At 37.1% G+C, this 18,575-nt stretch overlaps 1 protein-coding gene and 1 pseudogene across 1 annotated transcript; both read right to left on the minus strand.

Annotated features, from left to right (window-relative positions):
* Window positions 1–5,800: 5,800 nt before the first annotated feature.
* Window positions 5,801–7,434, minus strand: LOC117933259 (annotated as a pseudogene).
* Window positions 7,435–15,767: 8,333 nt separating this feature from the next.
* On the minus strand, window positions 15,768–17,872 carry LOC117934068 (structural maintenance of chromosomes protein 2-1-like). Its single transcript, XM_034855666.1, has 2 exons — window positions 17,555–17,872; window positions 15,768–16,283 (listed from the first exon to the last, which is right to left on the minus strand). Exons 1-2 carry the CDS (start codon window positions 17,870–17,872, stop codon window positions 15,960–15,962), a joined length of 642 nt encoding a protein of 213 aa, XP_034711557.1. The 3' UTR covers window positions 15,768–15,959.
* Between the last annotated feature and the right edge of the window lie 703 nt (window positions 17,873–18,575).

The following is an 18,575-nucleotide window of genomic DNA, read 5'->3' on the forward strand; positions in this document are numbered from 1 at the left end:
GAGATCATTGTAGTCTTTGCCAATTGGGTGTCTAGTTTTTTTAGCAATTTAGGAAAAAAATCTTTGCCTATTTGTAGTTCTTTTCCCAAGGGATAGGAAGTTGGTTTAACTGAAAAATCTCAATTTTCATCAAACTATTTGCATCCCTTGCCTATCTATAGTTTTGATTTTGCTTGTATAGATTGAGAAGAAAATCCCTGCTCTCCCTTGGAGGTGAACCAACATTAAGAAGCACCCCATCAAGGTCTAAACCCAGTTTGCTTTTACTAGATCATAAGTGACATTTGCTAAATTTGGGACCCAATTGGTCCTACAATGCAAACCACAACATTGAAATAGTAATCTTTAACAAAAGTCATGACAAAGAATGATCCCAACTGAGGGCTGAAATATTACTCACAACTAAAATATTGAGTGAGATGATGCATATGCATAGCCAAAATACTTCTGCCATATGCTTTCTATAAGTAAGGATAGTCCTTTAGAACTTCATTTATATCTAGATATAGATGCAAGGAAAAGTAATATGACATGGAGTCATGATTAGTTCTTAAAATTTAGGCATGAATAACCAAAGTGTTTGAACTCTTTAGAAAATCATGCGCATTATGCAATCTCTTTAATCAATAAAAGATTTAAAAGAATTCAATGAAAAATGTAGTGTAAGTTTTATAAAAATGCAAATTTCTAAAAATTGTTTCTAAGGTGATGTAAAATAATGTTATACAATGGTCTTTATTTTTTTCTCTCTCTTTATATATATATATATATATACTTAGTATAAACTTATGGATTTTAATAAGTAAATTCATGATTTTAATAAGTGGTCTAAGTGTCTTAGATCTCTCTGACAACAACTTGTTTAGTAAAATTCCACAAGGTACTCAACTTCAAAGCTTCAATATTGATTCCTACAAGGGAAATCTTGCACTCTATGGATTAACTCTTTCGAAAAAGTGTTTTGAAGATAAAATAAAGCAAGATTCTCCCACTCATAACATTGAAGACAAAATTCAGCAATATGGAAATGACACGTGGTTTTATGTTAGCGTTGCTCTTGGATTCATTGTTGGATTTTGGGGAGTGTGTGGAACTTTACTACTCAACAACTCATGGAGATATGCCTATTTCCAATTCTTGAATAAAATAAAAGATTGGCTCTACGTGATTATAGTAATAAATATGGCTAGATTACAAAGGAGTCTTCAAAGCTAAATGGTACAATTCTCTCCCTCTCCCTCCCTTTCATTTGTACTTGTTTTTGAAGGCTAACAATTGTCAAAGAAAAGTAGGCCTTTACATAGCCTTGGGATATACTTTGTAAATCACGAATGCTAATGCAAATTTTCTTTCCATGCAACTTACTAAAGAGATTTTTTCAAATTGATGAACACTGATTTTACTTTGTGTTAATTGCAGGACTTCAACTCTTGTTCTTGCCATATTAGCATGGTTGAATGCAAATCGCCGTGTCCTTCATTCTATGATTGATTTTGGGATGTAATAGGTTTCTTGTTTTATTTTGATGATTATCTATGTTCTTTAGATGTCTATTTTGTCATTTATTCAGAAATTTGTGTGATGTATTATCTCTTTTCTTCCTTACACAATGCTTTTATTTGCTATTTGGATACTTTATGATTCATCCAAACAATATTATAGAAGGATATGAAAGGTATATTAGAGTCCAACTTTCTAATTTTAAAAATATTTCTTTAGCTCTAAAACTAATTTTTATTCATTAAAATTAAAAAAAAAGGATAATGCCATTTGGTTATGTATGACATAAGTTTTCAACCAATGATTAATAATCAAATCATAATTTCAACACTAGAGAAAAAAGAAATTTTAATCGCAAGTTATTAATGATCTGTTTCCCTCATTCTAAAAAAACTAAATTACTCTAATAAATGGGAAACTCTTTCTTTCTTGTTGTCAAAGCTTTTTCACTTGAAGTTGTCTCACATGCAGATAATTTTTGTGGAATATTTTGTTTTCATCCATTTTTTGCTTATCTCAAGTTAACTTCGTTTTCTTCTTAGTGGTTAAGGATAATAAGCTTGAGAAGGCAGAAGCTCCTCAATTGCCTATATGGCCCCATCAAGCATCCCCACAAGTTGACACAAATCCATGGTGGTGCTTAAGGATCAGAATCAGACATAGCTTAGGCACGCTGAAGATTGCTAGATGAGAAGCAGTATCCAAGCATGGTTGTGATTGCTTCGGGGAGTGATTGGGGCATTTAAGCAAAGATTCCCTACTGTCTTGATGAGAATCAGTAAGGCTGGAAAGACCATGCTGATGAATGTTGTAGTAGAAAGACAAGCTAGAGGTCATATTGAAAGGAAACATTAGAATATCTGGGTTCTCCAAGCAGCATTAAACTTTTGCAAGAATTTCCAATTGAGCAGAATGATATCCACTCCCCTCCAGTTACTATTATTGAATCTTTGATCTACTCATTTCTTTCCTGGAGCTCATCTTTTAACTCTTTTATCTTTGTAAGGATTTACATGCTGCTTTAAATTGAGTTTTCAAAACTTTTCCATTAAAATAACTCCTCTTTTCTAATTTCATCCTTAGGAGTTTCTCGGTAATAAATTTTAGCTTTCATAAAAGCTTGCTGCCGTATTTCACTCCGACAGGCACTTATTGTCTCCCTTGTCTTTTTTAATAATCTTCTTGATTTTTAATAAGCACGATTAAATTCTCTAATTCTAGAAAATGGAACTTATAGAATTAATTCCTGCGAAAAAAATTCGGGTAGTGGTGGGGCTCAACATACATGTTATTCTCTTTTGTGGATTAATTCTAATTGATATGCTCATTGAATATTGACTGACTTTGTCTTATTCTATGACATACTATGAACCCCGCATTTCGGCTCATGCGTTTCCCACTCCATGGCGAACTCGATTTTTTTATTTGAAAAATGATTTTATTAGATTGAGTAAATGACTTGGAGTCGCCACTTATTTTTGTTTTATTTTTAAAAGGGTAAACAAAATAAGAAAGAAAATCCTAAGTGCGACTCCTTATTTTGGAAAAGGTGGTCTGTGAAAAACCGGATTAGGTTCGGGGGTCAGGTTACTTATCGGAAAGGTACGGTAAAGACTGTAGCACTCCTCTAAGTCCCTTAAGTCGGGTCTCTACTAATAGAACGAAGCAGACGTGACGGTCAATAGGAAAAACGATGGGTACTCAACTCGATCATGCACACATGGGAAACAAAACATGCATAGAGAATGAACAGAATGGGAGTGGACACGTACCTGGGCCGCGAGCCATTGTGTGTTATCAAGAAATGAGGTTAGTGTACAAATAATGGACATAAAACATAGCTCACATGCCACTAAATATGGAATCAGCATATATCACAATTCAATCAAAATTGATTTTCAAAGAAAACATCCAACAATATTGGGCTCCCACCAAAGCCCATTTGTTCTTGCAGGAACCAATTCCATGAATTTCATCACTCGCAATTATGGAATTGGATTTTTTCTTATTTTAAAACATTAAAAAAAGGGAAAAATTATGAGAATCGGATGTCAAAAAGGAAAATGACATCAACACTTTGATAATAAGACTTCTAAGACCCCAAAAAAAAAACTAGGGATGCAAAATGGGGAAATTGGGATCACTTAAGAAAACAAAGTCCGAAAACTTATTTAAAGAAAAAGGGCTTGGAAGGTTATTTTCACAATTAACGCAACAGTGAGCTGAGGGATGAAGACATATGAGGAGAGAACGCGTGGCATGAGGCTGCCCCAAGCAGACCATGCAAAGGCGGGGTGGGGCTCGGAATGCGAGTAACAATTACCACGTGGGCCACAAAGAGAAACGGGTGTCCTTGGGGCACCCCAGATGTCTTCTTCCAATGACAATACATAATTGCGGTAATTTCACTGATTTTGAGCCTGAACCGGGTAGGAATCTTGAAATGAAGAACAACCAGCTCCCTCTGATCTGCCCATAGTTTTGCAAAATCCTCATCCATCCGTTTTTATCGATTAGAATATTTGACAATACCATGCATGTTGTCAGCTTCACCAGCTATTTCACTCATTTATGACCCCTGGATCACGTCAGCTTTCATTCATGCATGCAGCTGTCAATAGCCTCAAATTGATGTCATCTGGCCTTATAGATCAGCTGGCACCCTCTGGAGAATTTCAGCCACCGAGTCATGAAGCGGGAGTTGACCGAGATGAAATACAATCTTTTCCTCTTCGTCCTTGGACCATGGAACAACTTCCAAGAACCTTAGACATGAGATGATGCCCATGTCAAACATGAGTACAGTAGATATCCCGGGCAGCCTCAAGATCCTGGGAAAATATTCTTGACGCGTTGGCAGAAACTCCAGAACCATAATTTAGTGCCTGCAGGTGACGACTGGTTCTTCCACCCCACATGCCTATAAATCCATGTCAACCCCGGTGGTTTAACCTTTCACCGGAACGAACCATCGAAAGAAACTGACATTCTCCACCCTGCTGAGAATGAGACGTGCCCCTAACAGAGATAGGGTTCGTGTATAGGTCACTGACAATATGAGAAAGTCAAAGCATGGCTGCTGCTGGTGAAGAGAAAGCCAAACCCTTGCCCTTGACGGAGAACAATGAGGTTCAGCCACATGCGGACCAAAAATCACATCCCCAGGGCCTTAGCGTCACTGATACCAGACCACAGCTTAGAGATACAAGGATTTACGGGTTGGAACTCAAATGCTTCATTATCGAAGGTCTCAATGATGGCATCCGAAGCGGGCTTGTTCAGGAAAGGGGTGAGCATTTTCTCTGATCTCATCATAGCTTCTATAAGTGCCACATACGGCTGGTTCGGTTTATTCTTTTAGCAACTAAAGCAGCATGCAAAACGGTCTCACAACAATTACATCAGCGCCCTCAACCGAAGTTTTTTTATGGGTTCCTCATGAGGGGTACATGGTGTGGGAATACGGGTATAGATGGAAGATGGGCACTGCAGAGGATAGCAAATGGGTATGACCGGGCTGACCACTTCCATGCATGATGATACGGAGTTTATGATTTGAGGAGGGTGATGAAGGAGCTGTGTGCATGAATTGCACATGTGTGAGAGGGTGGCCACACATGCATTTGAGATAGAAATAAGAAATGGAGTTTGCAAAGGAAGGCAGTGGGAAAATGGGCGAGATAGATATTGGCTATGAGTAACGAGTTTGGGAGAGGATGAAAGCTGGGTAGTGAGGGAAAGTGGGCATAATGGTTGAGGTGGCCATGCAAGGGTAGAGGGGACGGGTCCAATGATGGGTGGTTATAAAATGGCACATGAGGTAGAGAGATGAGAAGTGGTGGTGCGCATGAGGGTATAGAAGACGGGTGATGAGTGTACACATGGATTTCATGCATGGCATGAGGAATATGATACGGCCATGCATGGCCATGTGCAGCCATGCGAAGGTGAAGGAATAGAAACGGCCATGCATAGGTGAGAATAATGGACTTGAGGGACACTTGAAAGAGAGTGGGTGAGTGGTGTGGTGTAGAGAGAGAAAGCATGGTAGAGGAAAGACGAAATGGGTTAGTGAGTTGGATGGATAGGTATTGAGATGTTAGAGAGAGAAGTGAGGAGTGAGAAAGAAAGTGAGGGAAAATGGGTTCGGTGTAGTGGGTACGTGGAGTGGTGAGCACTTGCACGAGAGTGAGGATGAATGGTGCATGCATGGTGTTGAATGGGTTGGAATGGTAACAGTGTGAGAGTCATGAAATTAAAGATGGGGTAGGCATTGAGGACGTGGGTAGTGAAGAGAGGTTTAGGTATGGTGATGACCGGGCTCAATTAGCATTCTTTTTATTGGACACTTGGTCATTCTCTGAGCCATTGAGGACCAGAAAACAGTCAAAGCTTCGGGTCTACACGCATCATCATATATGATAAGTGGCTAGGCGTAATGGGGTCCATAAGATTAAGCCCGCCCATTGAAAGTGAAAGCAAAACCTGATAATTGCTCCCCAAAGTACCCAATCCTTTCTCTTTGGCTCTCCATGTTCCAAAACATCAATATCAAACTCTTCCTGGATAATGACAGCTTCATTGATTTCCTCCTTGATGGCCTTATCGTGGTCATCTTTAGACACCTTCATAGCCTTGAACTCACAGTGAACTCTTCTAAGATCCATGGTCTGAGGGAAAGACCCAATAGTTGTAGTGGGAAGGACTGGGAGGCACGGCTTCTGCTGTGCATCTAACCATGCACTGACATCTGTGGCTCGGCGGCGATCAGAATCCTTCAAAGGAGCAACAGACTTTTGGACGTTCTCGCTTGTCACCTTCGGGTAGAACTTTCTGGAAGAATGAGCCACAGCATTGTAACAAAAGGTCCTGATCTCTCTGATCAGATAATGCCTTAACCAAGATGCTCATTTCATGCACTTTCTGTTATGCAAATACAAGCCATAAATTGATCTCTTTGTCAAGCTTAGCTTCATCCACAAAATCAACAGCAGTGTGGAGAAGAGAACAGGATGTAGACACAACAAGATTGCCTTTTCCATCTGCCACTCTAGCAAAAAGGTCATTTTCCAGAAGGAAGTTCAATATGGATTAAATCAAAATTTTTGTCTCGTGAACCAAGTCATACCCAATGCCAGTAACGCCATCAAAGAAGTTAGGGTTTTGTGTGCCTCAGCATGAACATCAGCGAAATATATTTCAATAAGAACGCTCAAATAAGTACAGTAGGCTCTAGTTCTGGGTACGCTTGAGTAGATGCCTCGCCCACTGGGAGTCATGAATTTGTGATAGTAAGCCGGAGCATAACCCTCTCCCCTCAAACGTAGATCAGGACGCGAAACACATAGTCCAGAGCAAATTCGGAAATGTGAGCCGGAAACAGGGATATGGATGGAGATACCGGGAACATAGGAAGGAACAAAACAAGATATATTGTACCCAGAACAAATTAAATAGAATAAGCAAAGCATTAAGTAAGATCCCTTTTCATGTTGAAATCAAATGGATCACAAACCAGCGGTGCAACAAGAGCGGTCAAGGCAAATATCAAGATGAGACCATTAACAAACTTCTACTGTTAGAGTAAGCCATATTCAGATAAAAGAAAAAAAAATACTAAGAGAAAAATAATACAGCATCTCACCTATACCCCAACAATCAATCAATGTCCAGAAAAACCGAAAATAACTAGAGAGAATGAAGGATAAAAGAAAAAGAGAAACGAAGATGAGTGAGCGTGAATAGTCTAAGAAGTTACCACAAAATCAGCTGGAAATCCCTTTTCAAAGTCCTTGCTCTCCAAAAACTATCCGAAGAAGTCCTTCTCTTGCCCCCCACCGCCTTCTTCTCCCCTGTTCCTATCTTCTTTGGCAAGCCACTACTTGCCCTACTGTTCCTCGCATCAGCAGCATGTCGTCTGCCAACCACCAGCATGGCCGCCCATGTTTATGCAGCTGATTTTCCGGGTGTGGAGAAAAGAGGGCCCCCACTTATCTCAAGTGCTGCTCGGTATCAACCTCAAAGGGGGTCTACACATTCATGTGATTATTTCTATACCTATGTACTAAGCATGTTTCCATGATAGCACATTATTGATTCCTGCTCAGGTACACATCCTATCTTCTCCCATCTGTTTGATCACTATCCATCGAGTACTTTGGTCATAGTACGTCTTTGATCACTGTTTGGTACCCACGATTAATCAGTTAATTGCCCCACTTGCCTTAACTTAATTAGTAGAGACCCATTTTTAGGGGTTTAAAAGGAGTGTTACGACTTATCATCATACCTTCCATATAAGTAACTTGACCTAACTCGGTTTTTCCAAAAACTTGTATTTCCTTTAAGAGTCACACTTTGGGTTTTTCTTTCTTATTTTGTTTTTCCCTTAAAAAATAAAACAAAAATAAATAAAAACTCCAAAAATAATTTTCAAAAATAATTTCCTGTTGGTATTGTTGTTGTGGTTCTAAAGACTAGAAGCTAGATGTGGCCTGAGTCATTCAACTTCAGTAACAGTTCTAAACAGTTCTGTAGAAGGGGGTACAAAGGTAGAACCATTGAACATCTGATTTATGTGAAAAAGAAAAATTCTCCAGAAGTAGGAGGTTGGAGTGGGACTACTCTTTTCTTGTTGTATGCATTTTTTTTTATAAGAAACGACAAAGGAATATATTGATAAAAAGGAAGTACAAGAGAAGGATGAGGAATCCTCCCACCAGAGAGAAAAACAAAACTACAAGTAATCAAATATAAGAAAATACAAAGAAAAAACAAGCGAACTCTCTAGTTATAAACCTACTAATGTTGGTTCAGAAATATACACTCAGGATATTCTGCATTCCAAGTTATCGATTGATACTATTGGAAATGGTTAGTAATGAGAGCCAAGATAACCAAATTGTCTGATAATGGGGTGGAGTGTCGAGAGACGTTAGATACTATTATTAATAATTCCTCAGCTTTACAAAATATTGGCCAAGCTTATCTGCACTGGAAAATGTGGATGTTTTTATACCTAGATATGCATTTCGTCCTAAAATTTTTGCATGAAAGAGGTTGTTTTTTCCAAGGGAAGCAAGTACACTTCATCTGTCACAAGAGCATCAAACACTATCCCATTGGGTCCCAAGGGAATCATTGGCTTGTTCTTGATAAACAAATAGAATCACATGCAGATTCTATTCTTTTCTTCAGCTGGGAATCAAATGCATCTCATCGTCATACAGTTGAAATCCTTGAGACAGATCAGAGAAGTGGCTTCATTTTTTTTATGAGATCCAATTCCAAAAACCTGGGAATGGTTCTCGGTCTGGCTCCGATCATTTTGTTCATCCTGAAAGCAGTTTAGGGTATTTATTCATGGCATCAGGAATGGTATGTACACATGAGTGTGAAGGCTTTGAAACTACTGGCAGCCCAGAGGGGATTCTTTCTCAAATAGAATATTTAGCTGAGTACAACCCGACCGCTAGAGTCGTTAGTAAAAAGGAAGATGAAAAGTAGAGATCCTAATATTCTCCATGTTGTAATATGTTCAGATTCTCATAACCCTGTTCTGGTGAATTGCTTATGCGGACATGGGATGGTTCGATCAGTGTTGAAGTTTTTATCAGTCAGACCGTTGCCATCAAAGAACAACAGAATGCTTTTAAAATTAGCCAAAAATACCTGGAAATCACTGCATCACTGGAGGATTACGTTCCCATGAATCCAACCAGGAATCTCACCTCCGTTTCCTACACAGTCGGAAGGTGTTCTGAAACTTGCTGATTATTTGCGGATAAATTAGGGTCTGAAGCTCTGCTCAAGCTATTGCCATAGTTTAATGGTGCGCTGTCTTCTGATGGGATCTTTGTCCCTTTGCACAACACCATGGTCTTCAAAACGCCTTGCTCGGCACCACTCGACTCCACTCTATTAGGAATTTGGGAATGATGGCAAAGATGTTTCAAAAGGCATTGAGTGTGTACAACATATGTTTCAAAATTTTTATTCATTTTCTGTTTAAGATTTTTAAAAGAAAAACGAATGTGTGGCAAGTGAACCGCTTGAATATCTCCCTCAACACCAATCAGGGAGTTCGACATTGCTCAAAACCTCTCTCAATCAGGCCTCCCGACAATCTGAGTTCACAAGTACATTATCTCAGTTTGCAGTAAACAAGGAATTTACCGTCCATAGACAAATAAACCAACGGCTGGCATGTGCCTCTTCAAGTAGTCTAGGCTCTGCATTGAACCATTCCACACTTGGAACTTTTGAGAAATCAATAGTTGAGCAATCCCATTCAAATGACTTTAAAGCACTTGAGCTTATTCTTATCATGAAAAAGATGAAACAAAGAGAAATTTAGTTTGCTCTCAACTGCAATCCATATCTTCTGGAAAGGATGAAATTCATTATGGGCATCTCGAAAGCATATTTCAAGGCTGAGAAATTCACGAGTCAATTAGGAAACACAGGGCATGTCAAGATGCTACCGCCATTTGCGTTTTCTTGCTTTAACATGGGAACAAACAGAAAATGATGTAACAGTTCAAGATGAATCAGAAAAGATAGTCTCGAAAGCATCAAGTTAACAATTTCCAATTCATTGCTTAAAGTTTTCCCAAATGGGGGGGGCAGAGTTCAGACCATGAAGTGTAGGAGAAATTGGTTGGATGCATATCTAACAAGAAGACATGTTTCTAAGGCATATAATCAATATTCCAGATTCTGATTTTCATGATTTTGATATCGACGAAACTGAGAGTTCCTTTGGGGATGACCAATTTTAGTCTGCATATGATAACAAATGATGAGAGAAGCCTCCTCAATGTAAGCAGCTCAGGGCCTTCTAAGGCATTTCCCTATGTATATTCCAGCAAATAAGGACGAAATTAATATTAGGACTTATGTCTATGGAGATGTGGAGCTAGTCGAAATTGCAGTTCAGCTTTCAAAACATTATTCTAATAGGATGCTTCCAAAGATCCATGAAGCTAGAAATTTGAGACAACAACTCTTTTGCTGTTAACATTTGGAACCAAATCGTAACAGATATTGGTATTGAATAACCAAGGAGCACATTGACCATCTTGGAATCATAACTCAGATGGTGCTCCATGATTCTTAAAGGCTTTTAAGGAAACTAAAGGTTTCGAGGTTGATGGTGTACTGATTGGTCAACTTGTTGGCATATTTCCTACATTTCAGGAACAGCGAAGGTGGCAGTGCCAATGAAGGGCTCATGATCTGATAAGCAATATATCTGAAAGGCATCAGGATCTTCACCCCATTCTGCAAGTGATACATGCATGAGCAACAGGCTTGAGATCATTACCGATCCTTATCCTAAAAGATGCTAGTTAGGCAGCAGTTCTGGAAGGAAAAGAATTCCTACAAGCTCCACAAAATGAGAACCTTATTCTCATGATGATAAAACAACAGTAAAAAAAAAGTTTGACTAGGAATTCATAATGAACAGGGCAACACAAAAGTTGAGTTACAATGTTAAGGCGAATGAGTGGCAGCACAAGAAGTTTGATCCAAAATCAAACTTTACTGCTGCACCACAAGCTGTTGTTGTTGATGAACAAGGATTAAAATATCGAAAATTACAAACATGTAAACGTGTGATGGTTGGTGGGGTAAAAACTCCTATTGTTCCTGGCAATACTACTGCTGATTACTCAGCCCTGACAGCCTATAAAGATGACAGTTCCTATGGAGGTACTTGTAACAGAATAAATGACAACCTTTGGTGTGATCACTGTCAGAGATCCAATCACAGCCATGAAAACTGCTAGAAGCTGAATGGCAGACCACCGAATTTCAGAGATAACCAAGACACTAAGAGGGAACCCAGGGATATCAGACCACTTCAGATACTAAATAGCAGAGAGGAGAGAGCTCTGTCAATATTTCCTTAAACAAGGAGCAATTAGAGCAGCTCTACAAATTGTTAACACCATTCTCAGCCTTGGTACCAGCATAATCAGGCACTAATACATCCCAAAACCTCATTAACTCATCCTTCCTAGCCCACATTTTGGACTGCTTTGAGTGGAACAACAGAAAAATTCAACCCTTGGATCATAGATTTAGGGGCAACAGACCATATGACAGGTTGTGCAAGTCTTTTTTCTACTTATACTCCAGGTTCTGGACACATTAAAGTCAAAATTGCATATGGATCTCTCGCTACTGTTGCAGGGGCTGGTACTATAATTTTAGGGCCTCATATAACCCTTTTCAATGTTCTCCATGTCCCAAAATTATCATGTAATTTGTTGTCTAAGGAAGAGCATTGGCAGTGCTAAGGAATATGGAGGGCTCCACAACTTCAAGGAAGACAATACCAAGGATGGACAAGTTCTATCAGTTGGTTGTGAATCTTCCTAGAGGACTAAGCAACAAGAAATAGTGTTGTGGCACTTTAGGTTAGGTCATCCTAATTTTCAATATTTGAAGCATTTGTTTCCTTCTTTTTTCAATAATAAAGATGTTTTTTAGTGTGATATTTATCAATTTGCTAAACATCAAAGGTCCAATTATCCTTCTCAACCCTATAAAGCATCCAAACCTTATGCAATGATACACACTGCATATGCCCCTCACGTCTACAAAGTCTAATTGGGAAAAGGTGGTTTATCACTTTTATTGATGATCACACGAACTACATGGCTATGTCCTTGGAAGAAAAAAATGAGGCAAAACCAACATTCAAAATTTTTTATCAAATGATTCAAAACCAAGCTAATGTTAAAATCCAAGTCTTATAAATGAATAACAAGAAAGAGTATTTTAACACCATTTTGAGGAATTATTTGTTAGAAAAAAGGATTATGTATCAAAGTTCGTGTATAGATACACCTTGACAAAATGGAGTGATCAAGTGAAAGAATAGACATTATTGGAAGTTGCCTGATCCATTATGCTTACCATAAATGTACCAAAACAATTTTGGAGAGATTCCATTCTTACAACTTATTATCTTATAAATCATATGTCTACCCGAGTTTTCAATTACCAAACACCATTAAAAACATTCCTTCAATTATATACACAAACTCAGTCCATTAACCAACTTTCCCTTAAGGTTTTTGGTTGTAAAGCCTTTGTTCATGTTCTTGACCAAAATCAAACCAAACTAGATCCTACAGCATTAGCCTATGTCTTCCTTGGTTATTCAGCCACACAAAAGGGGTATCGCCATTGCTCTCCTAAAAAACAAAAATACTGTCACTTTGGATGTTAGATTTTTTTTAGAACCAACCTTTTTCTCCAAAAATTCACTTCAGGGGCAGAATATAGATAAAGAGAATTTTTGGGAATTATCATTGCTAAGCCTACTACCAGAACAACCATCAAACCTGTTGCCTAACCCAACTATATCACCAAAACAACTATTAAACTAGCCTTCTTACCCACCTGAACAGCCAGATCACCTCCTTAACCAACTAGTGTTTGAAACTAACAAACCAAAAACAACCGAACCCAACCGGACTTGGGGTGTCAACAACAAAAACAGATTCAAGGCCAGGAGATATTCACTACAATAACCAAAACTTCATGTCTATTCAAGGAGGAGTAACTCAAGAATAGTAGAAACCAAAATGGACCAATAGTGCTGTCAAGAATCAGAACAAACTGTCCTTCCAGAGGTAAGTGACCTTAATTTGCCTATAGCCATGAGAAAAGGTGTTTGACCATGTACTCAACACCCTCTCACCTCAATTTCAAGCTTTTATTTCCAAACTTTTAGGAGAAGAAGTTCTGGAACATATTTATGAGGCTCTACAAGATCCTCGATGGAGAGAAGCTTTGATGGAGGAAATGAAAGCTTTGGAAAAAAACCGAACTTAGGATTTAGTGGACAAGCCCAGAGGAAATATATTTGTTGGATGCAAATGGTGTTTGCTATTAAATAAAAGTCAGATGGGTTCATTGAAAAGTACAAGGCAAGGTTGGTACCTAAGGGATTTGCACAAACTTATGGTATTGACTATCAAGAAACATTTACCCCAATTGCCAAACTTAATATCATAACAGTTCTTTTATCCCTTGCTGCAAATCTGGACTGGTGACTTCAATAACTATACATCAAAAATGTTTTTATGAATGGAGACCTAGAAGAAGTGTACATGGAATTGTCTCATGGATTCAATCAAGGAAGGAAGGTAAGGAAAGTCTAGAAGATTAGAAAATCTCTCTATGGGCTGAAACAGTCCTTTTATGCATGGTTCAAGAGATTTACCAATGCCATCATGAGGCATGGATATACATAGGATCAATCTAATCATACCTTATTTTATCATCACAATGATGATAAGGTCACTATTCTCATGGTCTATGTGGATAACATTATAGTGATTGGGAAATGATTTAATGGAGAATGAACAATTAAAAGGGAAGCTGGCTGCTGAGTTTGAAACCAAAGATCTAAGACCTCTACGTTACTTTCTAGGGATGGAAATGGCGAGGAAAAAGAGTGAAATATCAGTTTCCTAAAGAAAATATATTCTAGATCTCTTGAAGGAAACCGAGATGCTAGGATCTAAACCTTTGGATGCTACAATGGATTCGGTAAAGAAGATTGAAGAACAAAAAGAAAGCACACCTGTCAACACTGAAAGATATCAATGTCTAGTAGGGATGCTAATTTATCTTTCCCACACTAGACCAGACATCACTTTTGCAATAAGAATTGTGAGTCAATACATGCATGCTCTTTACAAAGAACATATGGAAGCCATGTATAGAATTCTAAAGTATCTTAAAGGATCTATAGGGAAAGGATTATTCTTTAGAAAAAATGAAACAAAAAGTATTGAAGGGTTCATGGATGCTAACTGGGCAAGTACCATAGATGATCAAAGATCAACTTCAGGCTATTGCACCTTTGTGTGGGGAAGTTAGCGACTTGGAGGAATAAGAAGCAAACAATAGTAACTAGAAGTAGTGCAGAGGCGGAATTTCATGCTATTGCTCATGATATGTGTGAACTACCATGGCTTAAACAACTTCTACGAGAAATTAATGTGAAGGAGGAGATGTCAATGAAGATGTCCTGTGACAATAAGGTGACCATCAACATATCACACAACCCAATTCATCATGATTGAACTAAACATGTGAAAGTTGGCAAACATTTTATAAAGGAAAAGGTTGAAGATAGTACAATTTGCATGGTTTATGTACCAACAAAATAAATAACTAGCAAATGTACCCACCAAATTACTATCAAGAAGATCATTCAAGCAACTAGTAGTCAAGCTGGGCATGTTCAATTTGTATCACCCAACTTGAGGGGGAGTGTTGGAAGATAATTCAAATAAAATAAAATCATTCTAATTATGGGCAAATTTTGTTTTAAACTAGTAGTTGAATAATCAACTATTAATTGAATGTTATTTGACTTTTTTCATTTTGAATAAATGTTGTTGATTAATAGCAATAAAATCTTAGGAGATATGATATTATTATTCCTAGAATTAAGGTTTGTTTCACGTTCTGCTTCGTATAAATTAGAGCTTGTACCTCTAATTTATTTTTAATAAGAATTTGGTGAACGTTGCTTTTTTCTCTTGATTGATGACAAAACAATCAAAAGACACTAATACTTCATTATTAGCACAGAGAGGTAATTTTTTCCTCAGCCCTTGGTAGTTACAGCAATAATCCAGAACCATGATGATTGACTTTGGAGCCACAAATCACATGAAGGGCTGTGAAAAATTATTCTCGTAATACAATCCTAGTTTAGGAAGTTTCAAGGTTAAAATAGCATATGGATCTCTTTCAATAGTGACAAGAACTAGAAATATTGGAATTAACCCTAATATTGAACTACACTTTGTTTTGCATATTCTAAATTTATCTTGCAATCTTCCCTCTATCGGTAAGTTGATTAGAGATTTAACGTGCAGTGCTCATTTCTTTGAGTCTTCTTATGTGTTTCAGGACTTGACTTTGGAGAAGAAGATTGGCAATGCCAAAGAATATGAGGGGTTATATTATTTTGAGAAGATGAATTGAATAAACAAACTTAAATTGCAAGTTGTAACAAGAAATAATATTGTGACATTGTAGACTAGGCCCCCAAGTTTTTCATATTTGCAAACTTTGTTTCCATCACTATTTCATAATGGAGATTTTTTTCGATGTGGAATTTGTCACTTAGCCAAGCATGTGTGTTCCACTTATCCTCGTCTAAAATACAAAGCATCATCACCTTTTTCATTATTCCATAGTGATATTTGAGGTCCTTCACAAGTTAAACATTTAATGAAAAATAATGGTTTATCACATTTATTGATGATCACACTCAAGTTTGTTGGGTATATCCTTTGAAAGAAAACTCAAAAGCAAAGCAAGTGCTTAAAAATTTTTATGCCATGATTAACACTTAATACAATACTAACATTACAATAGGTTAATAAACCACAACAAGAAGATTGTTTTCAAAGAATATGTTAATTAAGAAAACTCAGAAGCAAAGCAGGCAATATGCCCTGGTCTAGAAGCTTATCAATCTCATCAACTTTGCTCTGCTTCTTCTCAAGTATTTTCAGAGGAACCTCTTTCTTTGTGTCATACATTCTTGTCCCAGAAGCCTCTTCAAGGATAGATAAAATCTCAGGAAGTTTCATGTTTAAGACCTTGGTGATGTGCCCTTGCATCATGAGAAAATGTGGGTTGTTAACATTGAGCTGTACAGAGTGGAAAAGGTTTTGAACTCGACTAGGTTGGGCAAGGTGTCCATTTATCAAGTATTTGTTCCTTCCACCAACCATAATCTGCCAAGTAAGCAAACAAATCTAGACTAAGTTGGAATAAAAGCAATGCATTGAAGGTCCAAAAGGACATTAGCATAGCACTAGTTGGAACAAACCGATTATTGGGTGTATTACATATGCTATCACATAAAAGTGACAATTAACTTTTGGAAAAAATATGTGAAATGACCTAATGCTGATTAATTTTGGTAAAAATTTGCCATGGAAAGTAAAGTGATGATCCAAACAGTAATAGAATAGAATTCTTGTCATTTAGTAAATCCCAAAATTATAATTTTATCTTCTTTTTTTCCATTTTTTATGTTTTTTACCATCTAGAATAGAGCCATCAACAGAAGAACCAAAATAGTTTTAAAAAGTCATAAGAATTGGTCAGTTTTTAACACCCTTAGATAACAATGTTTATACCAGAGTGAAGAGAAAAAACTAGACTAAGTTCTTGTGTTATTAAAATTTTAAAAAAAAGGAAAAAAAAGATAAGACTTTGTCCTCCATTTAGTTGCTGAGAAAGGTAGGAAAACAAAACATCAGATAAAATTTTGAATCTTCATGTTCCAGTACTAAGGACCGTAGGATCTGCAAACCTCACCCAACTCAATGTACTACCACTGTTCAGCTTAATTAGGATATTTTTCAGTTGCGGATACAAAAACCACATAAACAGAGAAGTCAAATTTCTATTCTAGTTATTTGCCTCTTGTCTCAGCAAGGAAACAGGAAGTTCTTGTAATTACCAAAAACTAAAAAGAAAAATGACATAATTTCATTTATTGTGAGTTTAAGCACCACAAAAAATCGCTGTGCCTGAAAAATGCACAAAAATCCCCCTAGATCTAACATTTTTACCAATTTCTCAAGTGCAATCGTTCTAAGATTGGCCTATTTCACATCATGGGTAACCAAAGAAAGAAAGAAAGAAAGAAAGAAATACAAAAAATAAAAAACTAATTACACTGAAAACAGGCTTAAATCATATCCAAAGGATCATGCAATTTCTGAATGCAAGCAAACATGTTTCACAATTTCACCCATATTAAGCTTTCTTCTTTCAAATTTGAACAATCTAAAACATACATACCAAAAAATAACAAAACATAACATAACATTACATAATATTATTACAATACTTCTCAACAGTTTCCCAGCAACCAAACAGAACATCTTTCTTTTTCATTTTAATGCAGTTGTCAAAAACTCGCATGGATAATACATTCACAACAGTCAGAAAACCTAAAATTTACAAAATGGCTATAAAATACACTAAAACACACCTGCCGTGTTACCGTAATTTCTGGACAATCCTGATAGCCGAGCGGACTCCGACTCCTATCAGAATTATCGAACACCACCGACACGGTGGCCTTAGTAATCCCAGCTTGGCCTTGCTTATAGACCAGCTCCTGGAGATTGGAAGCCAGAACCTGCCGCAAATTGATAATGCCCAACACAAAGCAGATGGAGTCAAGAATGTTGGACTTGCAGGAACCATTAAGGCCGGTGATGGCATTGAAGTAGGAATCGAAGCCAGGGACGACCGTGCGAGTGGCGTAGGATTTGAAGCCCTCCAAGCAGATCCCTTTTATGTTCATTTTGTTTTTGTTCTCCTTTTCCTTTTTATTGCGTCTCCACTTTTTCCTCTTTTTTTTTTTCTCTTTACTTTCCCTTCTATTTTTTTATAATTCAAAGAAAACCTGGATGTGATTTTTCTTTTGTAAAATAAAAATGATTTACGCCATAATGCTAGAAAACAATTAAGTCAAGATATATATACATTGCAATTGTACTTTTAAATTAATTTACTATCATTTGTTACAAATTTCTCATGTACTACCGTTTGTAGAGTAATCTACAAACCTATTTAGTCGTGTATATATATATATGTATTAACAATTCCTAACACTATTTTATTATTGTTTTTTGAAAATAATTTTTAGAGAACAAATAGAAGTGGTTTTCATTGATTTTTAAAAATAAAAGGAAAATATGAGCCCATTTGGTCATATTTTTCAAACTTATTTTTAAAAACTGTTTTTAAGTTATAAAATAAAAAATAATTTTTAAAAATAAGTTTAAGAAAATATGAACAAATTTTTAGCCAAATTTCACTCAATATAAATATGAGCTTTTCTCAAAATAATTAATTACAATTCTAGACCCAATGTGGGCTCAAAGCATAAGCCAAGTTGGGCTTAGGATTAAACTTGAGCTAAAAATTAAATTTCTAATTGGATATATGACTTGTTGGGCCTTGTTATGGCCAATTGAGCCCAAGCCAAGGCAAGCTTTGCTTGG

The sequence above is a fragment of the Vitis riparia genome, chromosome 16, assembly GCF_004353265.1.
Source record: "Vitis riparia cultivar Riparia Gloire de Montpellier isolate 1030 chromosome 16, EGFV_Vit.rip_1.0, whole genome shotgun sequence".
NCBI lineage: Eukaryota > Viridiplantae > Streptophyta > Magnoliopsida > Vitales > Vitaceae > Vitis > Vitis riparia.